Here is a 12,321-nt window from a genome sequence, read left to right on the forward strand (position 1 = left end):
TCACGATACCAAAACACACACAGCTACAATGACAGTTTGGAATCTAACACTCCACATGACCTATGCAGCTCAAATACAACTGACAATACCAAAAAAAAAATTGAAATCCTGTACTTCCCCTAATATACATAAATCAACCACAAGTGCTGATACCAAAACATCAACAACCAACACATGCAGTAAATAACACCTACCCAACAACACACAAAAAACCCACTGATCATCATAACACACTAACAATAGACAAAAAAAAAAAAAAACGAACACTTACCACAAAAAAGTTCCGGCGCTACACACTAACCCCCAACTTGCATATTCTGCTTGCATACGCCGCAGTTCACTATCTCCGTAAGAAGCCCATAAAGTTGCATAAACTTAAAAACAGACAACATGTCATCCCCCATTTCAGCCCGCAGACACGCACTATTAAACTTAGAAGTAATATCCATACCTAACAAAAGAAGCCACTAATTGAATTAAATGACTTACCGAGTGACAATCAGCATACCAATAACATCAAATGACACTGCAATAACATTACACAACAGAAACTTAATTCTTAACTCACTGAAACTAATTTCTGTTCTATAAGTCACGACCGATAAATGCAAACTGCAAGCACTGACACCCAAATGAACCCAATACACCACCAGAGGACACCACCAACCGCAACAAGACAACATCTACAAACACAACACACTCATAAACTAAACTCTGCGCTGTAATGACGTCACACAACACAACACCCTCATGTCACGGGTCAAAGCCAACAGGTGGGATCGGATGCCTCCATTGATCCCTGTCTGAATTGATCAGATGGAATTAGATTTCTCGGAAGACATACAAGTCTCAACTTTACCTTTGATACAGATAGAAGCTGAAGCAATGAATTTAAGTTTGTGCGCAGCCAGGACTTGAGCCAATGTCTCCTGCTTACTCAGCAAATGTGCTACCCACTACAGCACCACAGCATCACGGCTACCACAACCGCACAGACCACCCTAGTCCAATGCCCTCACAAATACAAACTTCAATTCACACCTTCAACCCATTTTCCCTTCTTAAAGATTCAGTATTGCCGAGTCTCTCCGATATCGAAATAGCACCCCAGCTTTGATTTGACGATTATTTAAAAAAACGGTCTTAAGGCTGTTCCACAGCAGTATTGGTATATATGTAGTTATTTTCGTGGATCATTTGCACAATAAATTGTAATGATGTGGAACGAGTCATTCTACAGTCACATTGCAATTTAATTTGTAAATACAACAACATGCTGAAAATTTACAAGCGTTCATATTTTTTAAATCTGCAGGGGTGGGTAATTCCTATCAGCCACCTTTTACACATTACAATAATAGAAATTCTTCTGTGGAATGGAAAGAGTTGTCAAGGGGCGGATGACAATTGGTGGTTTCTTAGACCTATTGCTGGTGGGTACAACAATCTAAATTTTGACTGTCAGACAGCTTAATCAGTTAACCCTCTAATGTTACAGGTACATCCCACCAGCATTTCAACTTTGAATTGTATGTCATACTAGTCTGATGGATGTCTATGATGCATTGTGCTCGAAAGACCACCCATCTGTCTTCATGCGGATCCAAGTGAGGCGCGCGTCTAAGCCCGGCCCGTTGCCGTGTGCAGGAGGCTTTCTGGCAGGCCTACGATTGAAGACTATATTCTCTTGCATGTAATGTACCAGGGGGTGCATTATTTTAACATATTTTAATGATACATTTTAATATGCAGATGGGACATATGCCCTGAAACCAGCTAGAACTTTCCTTTTGAGAAATAATTTTTACAACTGTGGCAGACTATCATTGACATGGATATGTTGAATTACTAAGTACAATTTTCTGCATTCTTTTTGTTAGTTTTGACATCATCCTTTGGTTCGCTACGTCATAAATCCCATAAAACTTCAGTTCATCTATGTGTGATTCACACAGCCAAATGCCTTAGATAGGCCACAGAAAAACCAACTGGTGGTATTTTGTTATTTAATGTTTGTAAAATTTGATGAGGGAATACATAAATGGCATTCACAATATAGCAATTCTATTATTGTTGCTCAGGTGAAATACTATTCTAGAATACATTTCAGTCTCTCTGGAAAAACGCCTCGTGTTAGTGATGCATTACATATTTCTGATAAGGCGGGGCTTACTATATGGGAACAAATCTTTAGTAGTCCAGTGGAAATACTGTCAAAATCAGATGAGCTTTTGTTTATCTTAATTACAGAAGGAGAAGTCAGTGATAAATCCGTGTGAATGAACTGTATGAGAGTTGCTTTTTTAACATACTGATATGATTTTTTTCTTGAATTGTTTGTCCCTATACTTTCTATTATACTTCAGAAGTGATTACTAAATACAGTTGTAATTCCATAAATTTATTAATGAGAGGTATTGCAGAATTGTTTGGTGTTGGTTTGTAATAAGTGGCATTTACTGTGTTTACTGCAGAGAGCAACCAGTATTTTATATTTGTTGTGAAACTTAAATTATTGCTATTTTGATTAATTTTGACATACTGCAAATCATGAGTTCGGGATGGCTGACTTTAATTGCAAAAATAGATGAAACGTTATGTAAAATCTGGAAATATTTGCATGGTAAATTCAGTGAAAAGGAAAGCATTTTAGAATGGATGATAAATTACAGGTACACAAAGGTGAATTAATTCACACAATCAATTGTAATTACATTTTAATAAATAAAAGCAGGAATAAATCCTGCAATAAATAGGACTAATGAGTACAGAGGGAGAGAGACAATAAACGATAAACTATAACATGCACTGAAGAATGACAAATTGAGCATAAATGCCACAAAGTTTTGAGCTAATCAACAATAGCCAACACAATCTTAAGAGAAATGAAAGAAAGGATTAAGGGGAGGGGGGGGGGGGGGGGGGGAGAGAAGGAAAGAATATCTGCAGTCAGCTTTCCATTCCTGACAAGCCAGCAGACAAAGTACTAGTAATGACAATATAGATTGATCAGAAAATTGGGCTCTGGAAAGGGCCGATTTCCATTTCTGAAAAAGTAAGTAAAATCTAAATCTGGAATATAAAGATTTCAAAAAAGTTTTACCCACGTACAAGTCAGTGTAATGCCTTTGTGGGTTTGAAACACAGCTTACCAACTGCGATAAAAGGGGATACAGAACCACACTTCATTTAGCCTAGTAGATCAGTAATGGCAGGTTCTGGATAAAGAAGTTGGTATGAGTGAGGTATACAAAATTTCACTTTTCAATCATCTATATGAAAAAAATAGTGGAGATAATAAATAAGAACACACCCCAGCCTTTTTGCAGGAGACAATGCTCAGTGCATATAGACAATAAGAACACTCCCAATAAAGTTTGCAACCAGTCACACAATAACCAAGATGTCTTTTACAACTGTAAAGACTGTGATATAGGGTAAAAACACCTGTTGCAGTACATGAAAGAAGATTAAACTAACACAGTTGAGCTATATTCTTGGAACAGTTTATCACAGAGGTGGAAAGCAACGATAATGAGCAAACACACAGTCTATGAACTTATATTACCTTTGACATAAATTTGAAAGGAAGGAAAGATCACAGTTTTATGTCCCGTTGAAAATGACATAACAAACACCATATGGTCAGGCCGGGGAAGGAAGTTAGCTGTTCTCTTTTAAAAGAAATTATGCTGACATTTGCTTTGTAAAATTTAGAGAAACCATGGAAATGCAAAATCTGGATGACTGAATGGTGAAATAAACCATTATCCTACCAAATGCAAAATTTAACGTCTTCCCACAGCAGAATCTCATTATGTACAACATAGGAGGGAGGAGATTAGTGTTTAACGTCCCATTGATAAGAAGGTCATTAGAGACCAAGCACAAGCTTGAATTAGGGAAGGACGGGGAAGGAAATCAGATATGCCCTTTCAAAGGCCCCATCCCGACATCTGTCTGAAGTAATTTAGGGAAATCACGGAAAACCTAAATCAGGATGGCTGGACACAGATTTGAACAGTCCCCAAATGTAAGTCCAGTATGGTAATCACTGCACCACCCCACTCGGTTGTACAATTTAAATGAAAGCCTGCAGAAAAAATATCACTTAATGAAGTAGTAGATGGGTCAATCCATACCAAGTGGTCCAAGAAAAAAATATTTGTTGCTTGACCATCTCAAAAAAATGTTATATTTGCTGGGTGAATTCCCCAATGTTTAGTGGTCACAAAATTTTTTTTAAAAAAAACATTATTGTTTATTATTTTGAAATGGTGGCCATATTTGTTATACGTTTTTTCATATTTGCAAGCATCTACCTTTTTTACAGTTATTCATTAGTGGATTGTCCTAAGCCTTTCAGATAAAATGCATTTAGTTCAACACACTCTGGCTACAAATTAACATCATTATCACTTAGCTGAATGTATTCTTTAATATATTTTTAATAGTTCAAAGTTATCAGCCACAATAAAAAAACTCAATTTTTGAACAGTAGTTTTCCAAAGAAAGATTAATTTCTCAGCTTTAATATTTTTTCTGCTATTATACTGTATAGTACAGTTACTTTTTATAGAGTATCAACAGTGAGCAGCTTACACTTAAAAAACACCGTCAAACAGGGTGATTTCCAGTGGTTTTGTTGTTATTTTGTAACTTTTGTATATATTGTCAGATTAAATTGATTGTTATGGAAGTGGTAGGGTATACGTGTAACGAATAAAATATCCCAGAACCAGAAATTGTTGTTGTTGTGGTCTTCAGTCCTGAGACTGGTTTGATGCAGCTCTCCATGCTACTCTATCCTGTGCAAGCTTTTTCATCTCCCAGTACCTACTGCAACCTACATCCTTCTGAATCTGCTTAGTGTATTCATCTCTTGGTCTCCCTCTACAATTTTTACCCTCAACGCTGCCCTCCAATACTAAATTGGTGATCGTTTGATGCCTCAGAACATGTCCTACCAACCAATTCCTTCTTCTAGTCAAGTTGTGCCACAAACTTCTCTTCTCCCCAATCCTATTCAATACCTCCTCATTAGTTACGTGATCTACCCACCTTATCTTCAGCAGAAATTGTATGTGTAGGTATATTTATCTGAGGCAGTTAAATAAAGTGCCCGAAGTCACCCCATGGATTGGGGTGATTTCGGACATGCATTTTTTAAATCTCTGTCCGAAGTTACAGTATGTAGAGGGCGAATTCGGACAGTTACTGCCTTTTTTAAAATTCTACATGCTTTTTATTTTATTTTGGTGACATTTTACACATTTTAAGGGAGCCCTTTATTACGAATAAGTGATATGAAATGATATAAGTTTATTTTGCAAGAATTTAAATAAACAGTCTCTTTGTTAACTTCTGCATGAGCTCATTTAATATTTTCGCTTAAGTGAATGGAAAGATCTTCTGACTGTCGTTAGAGGAATAAATGCACCCATTCTTCTCCTGCGAAGATATTACGAAATTTCTTCTCTTTTTGGCTCGATTTATCAAGGTAGCCTTTAACTAAATATCTAATATCCAATTTAGTGAAGGAAAACCCCCAATGTGCAGCCCTCAATATACCTTGCTTCAACATTTCTTCTTCTTTATTTAGCACTGACTCTCCTCCCGTTTTTTCTGATGTGCTTTCTGCACTTTATTTTGTAGGGTTGATTTAGGTATACCATACAAATCACATGCTTTTCTGTACGATAATTTACCACTCTGAATATCACGAACAGCTTTCTCTAAAAGTTCCCGGTCATAATTACACCATACTATAGCACCTCTCCTGCTCTTGTATGTTCTTGGCATTGTCTGAAATCACCCCACACAGTACACTGTTAAACAAAAACCATCATTATTTTATAACCTTGCATGAGAAACTCTACAAACGTGTACAGAAATTGTCTCAATGCTTTTAGCTACTGAGCACGTCGACAATAACAGTTACAATAAGTTCCCACTCGGCGCAACAATATAAAGTTTCCACTTTATGATAATGCATGGATTTTTAACACTAAGACTGTTCGTCAATTATTCACCTAGGGAAACAATTGACGCAAAATAAAAGTAGTGGAAAGCGATAAATGCAACCTTGCACTTAAAATAACTGGCACACTGATGTTAAAATAAGTAACTATTTGTTTCTATGCGGTAGCAAAGAGCAAATAAGCCATACTGTCCCAATTCGCCACTGTGTCCAAAATCACCCCGTTTAATGGTACACTAGTTAAATTTTTTTTTTTTAATTTTTCCATTTTGTGGCCTGCAATCTCTTTGTTGGGGGACCAGATAAATATCTGAAAATTTCACAATTAATAGACCTTTATGATATCAAACTTCAGTATAAATTTCAACTTTGAGATTCAATTGGAAGCTATGGAAAGAAAAATTACAAACATGAGTCAAAAATATGTTTTTTAACATCTGCGGTATCTAGGCTTATGGAATAAAACATATCAGTTACTGTATATAATTTAATCATATCTATGATTACTTAATTTTTTAATTGAAAATATATCTACTAATTACATTACATTGTTCTCTTGTTATTTGTTTTTAGTACATCGCTCACTGAACATTTGAGAAATTTGTTCACTCAGTTTGGGTGTTAGATTATAAGTTCGCCCAGTCAAAGTTGTAAATTCCATGGAAGACAGCTTCCTTAGTAAATTTTAAAGTGGTATCCAAACTTGATCCTTCTCAATTTTCTTAAAAGATGTCCTTGGTCCTGGAGGGTGACAAAATACAACATGTAGATCTTGGTTTAGACAGTCAATATTATCAACTTCGCCAATCCACCACTGTTCATCATAAACACAAGCCATTATGTCTTTATTTTGAAGAAACAGTTGTACAAGTTTTACACAGTGATGAAGTTCACTATCAGGCAATGTTGATGTGATCTTACACTTCAGTAACTTGTGTGAATGGGGTACAAAACAATGAAAAGATCGAGTGCCTTTAATCTTCTGACACATGTTGTACCTTTCCTTCAAGACACTATCATAGACTTCTTATATTTCCTCACATTGTACAAAAACATAGGTAATTTCTTTGATATGTTTTTTTATAGAATTCAAACATTTCTTGAGGTGTTATATGATTGTAATCAGTTCACTGCAGACTTACTTTTGTGACAGCTCGCTTTGTTGTACCCCCCAACACCATCACAAGCATTCTTCCCATGGCATGAAGCGAAAAAGTGCCATTCTACATCAAACCCAAAATCTTCTTTATGAAAGATGTTAATAATTTTTTGTTTTGTTTTTATATTGACTTGCTGCCCCATCTGAAAAGTAAATCAGTTTTTTTTTTTTTTTTTTTTTTTTTTTTTTTTTTTTTTTTTTTTAATGGTGTTGTTTAATGTAGCTTATTAATTTTAGTTGAAAAATATGCACTGCTGTAGTCTTGTGTTCAAGGTAGTCATTTATGACACAAAATCTGTGGCTCATTAGTTTATCTTCATCTTTATAATAGAATACAAATGGATGAACTGTGGCCTGTTTGTTTACCCAGTGGTGCCCTGGTACTTAACTTTAACAACAAAGGAATAATTTTCCAAAAAGTCAGCAAGAACTAAGCATTCATCAGCTGCCAAGGTTTGCTTTTTGTCTTTCAAAAATTTACTTTGAGTTTTTGCAATAAAATGATGCATTTTCAGATTTTCAAGCTTAGCCACAAACACTTCAAAAAACTCTTCTCTTGATTTTATGACTGTCATCATTCAGTTCTGTCTTGTGTCACCCAATGTTCGTATTTTATATTATCAGGCATCAAATCATCTTCTTAGGATTCTTCAAATATGGCAAGTAAGTGTTGTTTGCCTGGAGAATCTTCACATTTTCCCTTGATCATACAATTGTAACTGTCGATATTGCATATCATAACTTCCAAAAGTTCTTTATACATTGGCCCCGTCTGTCATCAACTTTACTTTCTGATGATCGAAACAAACACAAACATTATGGGTGCCAGATGACCCTGCAACAATACACCATTTTGGTCTCAACTCGCAAAGCCTTGATCTTCCAATTTTAAGATCAGGATTTTCTTTTTTAAATTCAGTGAATAGTTCATTTACATTACACATTAATAACCTTTTTTGTCTTTGATTCTTAGAACCATTTTCTTTCACAGAAACACAGTCTTTTTTGCCAGACATCAAACGGCTGTTACTGTCATCGTCATAATACTTAATAACTTTGATTGTTTTTTCAGCTACCAAATCAGATGCACTTTTCTTTTGTAATGCTGCTAAAATTCCTTGTTATTTTACTAATTGCCTTGTTAACTTAACAAGACGTTCTGACACATTAAATTAATCACTTTTGCTCAACTCCAGGAATTCGGCAGTAAACTGATAATCTTAATTTTATCCACTTTGTTTGAAGTACTGCATTTAGTGTTTAGTTTTTCTATCAAATCATATTCAGTTGGTGAAGTTTTAGAACTTCCGTCTGCTTTAGTACAAATTGTATTTTGAAATGAAACTTCCAAATTCTTTTTGATTGTAGCTGCCAATTTCTCAATTTTTGTGTTCAAGGCACTTGTTCTTTTATCTTGACTTAGTTTTCTAATTTTACTAGCAGGCGACATACCCAGGATTTCACAAGCTGTATCTACTTTTTTAATGGTTGCTGATAAGTCACAAAATTCTGTATCTGAGGTTTCACTATCCTTTCTCTTGCGAGTTACAAATATCTTAGAATAACATGTTGGACACAATGATTTTCCTGGTATGAGATTGAAAAAAGGGCTTTTATTTTTAGAATAATGATCAAATGTTATTTCTTGCAGACCTTTTGTTATATGTTTCTTATGTTTCTCAAAAGGGTCCATGGAAGACTGACCAAAAAGGTGATGAAATTTTTTTAAGTATTTCATTTCATGGTACTTGCATGTCGATTTGGCCTCTGGGCCTACTTAAGTAAAACACTTTTTCTTCTTCACTGTAATCTTGGATTAAAGTAATGCCTTTAGGATACACTCCATACACACTTTAATGACATGCTTTATTAATAACATCAACATAACACAGAGACATCATTTTTTAACTGCACACTTCAAGAGATTCTAGCTAAATAAGTGTGAGTAGACAATTGTTGGTGTGAGGGGGAAGACAACAATTAGACTTGTATAGGCTTGCAGATGCAATTGTTAGCCTGCTGAAACAATTATCACAGCACTGTTTTGACATATAATCATTAGCTAGAGTAATTTGGTGTGTTACATTATGCAGTTGGTATACTTTATTAGATTAGGCTACCAGATGCCGCAGATGTTAAACGTATTTTTTACTCTTGTTTGTAATCTTTTTCCATAACTTCCAATTGAATCTCAAAGTTGAAATTTATACTAAAGTTTGATATCATAAAGGTCTATTAACTGTGAAAATTTCAGATATTTATCTGGTCCCCCAACAAAGAGATTGTAGGCCACAAAATGGAAAAATTAAGAAAAAACTTTTTTTAAAAAATAGGCCTAGTGTATTTTTTAAGTGTAAGCTGTTCACCATTGATACTCTATACAAAGTAACTATATTATACAGGGTACTACCAGAAAAAAATATTAAAGCTGAGAAATTAATCTTTCTTTGGAAAACTACTGTTCAAAAATTGAGTTTTTTTATTGTGGCTGATAACTTTGAACTATTAAAAATATATTAAAGAATACATTCAACTAAGTGATAACGATGTTAATTTGTAGCCCAGTGTGTGTTGAACTAAATGCATTGTATCTGAAAGGCTTAGGACAATCCACTACTGAATAATTGTAAAAAACGTAGGTGCTTGCAAATACGAAAAAACGTATGCGGCCTGGAACAAATATGGCCACCATTTCAAAATAATAAACAATGTTTTAAAAAAAATATTTTTGTGACCACTAAACATTGGGGAATTCACCCAGCAAACATAAAAGTTTTCTGAGATGGTTAAGCAACCAGTGCTGTACCATTTGATATGGATTGACCCAGATATAAGATAATGCAGAGCTTGTTCAGTCTCCATTTCTCATCCTTTATGTACAATATATGTATATAATGGAAAATACAGGGTAGAGTGTAACAATATTGTAAAAAGGGTAGTTGCTACTCACCATATAGCAGAGATGCTGAGACGCATGAGGCTCACAAAGTGGCCTCAGCAACCAGAGACAGCAGTCGTGTGTGCAAGCTGTGTTTGTGTACGTTGTGTTCTATCTTCGACGAAGGCCTTGTTGGCCAAAAACTTCATTTTCTGACAGTCTTTCTGTTGTATCTATCTGCGACACAGCATTTCCAGGTATTTGGTAAGTAGCAACTATCCTTTTTCATCACACTGATATATGTACATAATATATACCAAATGATGGAAGTGCATTAAATATGTCATGGACATAAAAATTATGCTACACTACAGCTCTACTCACAACATTCCTTTGGCTTTCACATCTGATGGCTTCACCAACTCTATCCTACAGTCCTGACACCACAAGCGGGAGGGAGGGGATATACTTCAACCCTGAAAATTACCTCAATGGGTTATGCCATGTCAAGTGACCCAATTTAGAAGATGCTCCCAATTTGACCACCTTCAGTTTTAAAGAAAATTTTCCAGAATATGCCTAAGACAATTGCATGAACTTCACCCTAGTTTCAGCTCTGTCTATAACTTTGTGTAGGTGCATGAGCTGTTTGCACACAGGACACTTATTCGAAACTGGGAAAAAAAAATGCTGCAGTTTGACATGCTGTTGTTCCTGGCATAACAGAGCAAGGATCCAGAAATTTGCTACCATTGCACAACATTTATTGAAGATCACTGAAGTAACATAAATTTAGAATCTTCATGGCGCACACACACTCTCCTAATGTGCTGAAAAACTGTCATCACACATTTTCCCCATAATTTGACAAGAAATGAGTTATGTATAAAAAAGACACTGGAAACATTATTTGTCAAATGCACTGTATGTTATTTATCTCGCTAAGAACAAACTCCTGTACCTAATGACTTTCACGACTGGCCATGGACAGTGGTACATACCACCACACCTCTTACTATCCTATCAGTCATATTGCACTGAACACCTCTTAAGGAAAAATACATGGAACTTTTACACGATGTAGATATGAACTTTAACAAAAATTTTAACACAGGTATGAATAGAAATCCTTCGTGTTGGATATCTAGCACATCCATCCACCATTTCACGAGAGATTGATTTTCTGCGACAATAATAGTCTTAGAACAAACGTACTTCGGATGTAGGCTGCGTGCTGTTAAGTATATAAAAGATAATTGTTTTACTGGGCAGTCAAATACCAGAAAAATGTTTTCGATGCCGTAGTCCTATCAGAAACTTATTACCCACTGTGGCGCCACATTATACAATAACACCGGAAAGATTAATAATTCTTCGAGCCATTCTTTAAAAAAAAACTACGGGTATTCCTGATAAAGCATGGCTATCATTTTGTACAAGAACTTCTAAATATGTGCAACCTGAAATTCTTAAAACATATGTCGATGAAATTATGAATGTAAGAACGTTTTGCGTATTTTCCTCTTGTTTATAGGTCTACTGCATGTTACGTTATTTGCAACTGTCCATTAAAACTTACACGAATCTGTACTGCATGTTACAGCTGGATCAATAAATATACAATAAGACAGTTTGATTTACCCACTATACAGAGGAAAAGAGTTATGTGCATACAAACCGGCTCTCCAGTGGGCTACGCTTGATACTTTACTTTGTCACGTAGCCACCACTCTTGCTGACGCCTTTCGAAGCAATTGATGATTTTATTTATTTATTTATTTTTTAATTATCCACATGTCTCAAGAAATGTTGAAGCGGAAATGTTAACCATAGTCATAATGTTTACATAGGCAAAAACTTACTGCTGGTTATATGAAATTTTCTCTTTGATAAACGATCTGGTGTTACAAATTTTCCTGCTCTACGTAGACGGAGTAATGACGAGACCATTAAATTAGCAATACGACATGACATTACGCACAACTCAAATTGTTTGAGGAAATCAACACATACAACAACCAAATCCAACGCCGCCACAGTACTATACCACGATTCTGTGAATCAGAGACATTAGACACAGCAGAACATCGTATGTGACAACGATTTTGCACTGTATTCAGGCAAGTTAGCGCGCAACGATTTATCTGCGCAGAAATTTGCACCATAGGCTGGGCAGGCAATAGATAGCTGCGAAAGTGGTATGTTGACATGACGAAAGTTCCAATCTATAGCTAGCCTGCCATCTGTTGGTGTAGAAAAGAAATTTCAGTGACAAGTGACTAGATTCTCCCACAATAGCCTCAA

At 35.5% G+C, this 12,321-nt stretch overlaps 1 protein-coding gene across 2 annotated transcripts in view; it reads right to left on the reverse strand.

The window, feature by feature from the left end:
- LOC126458274 (adrenodoxin-like protein 1, mitochondrial) overlaps nucleotides 1–12,120 on the reverse strand; it is a 67,580-nt gene extending 55,460 nt beyond the window's left edge. Inside the window, exon 1 of one of the 2 annotated variants that reach the window (XR_007585606.1) lies at nucleotides 11,880–12,120. Coding sequence is in view for 1 of the 2 variants with exons in the window: in XM_050095203.1 (XP_049951160.1) it covers nucleotides 11,880–11,991 (112 nt within the window). In the remaining variant the exon portion in view is untranslated. The remainder of the gene's footprint in view (nucleotides 1–11,879) is intronic. The other variant, XM_050095203.1, reaches the window with a different exon arrangement.
- Nucleotides 12,121–12,321: the final 201 nt, after the last annotated feature.

Source organism: Schistocerca serialis, chromosome 2 (assembly GCF_023864345.2).
Source record: "Schistocerca serialis cubense isolate TAMUIC-IGC-003099 chromosome 2, iqSchSeri2.2, whole genome shotgun sequence".
Classification (NCBI taxonomy): domain Eukaryota; kingdom Metazoa; phylum Arthropoda; class Insecta; order Orthoptera; family Acrididae; genus Schistocerca; species Schistocerca serialis.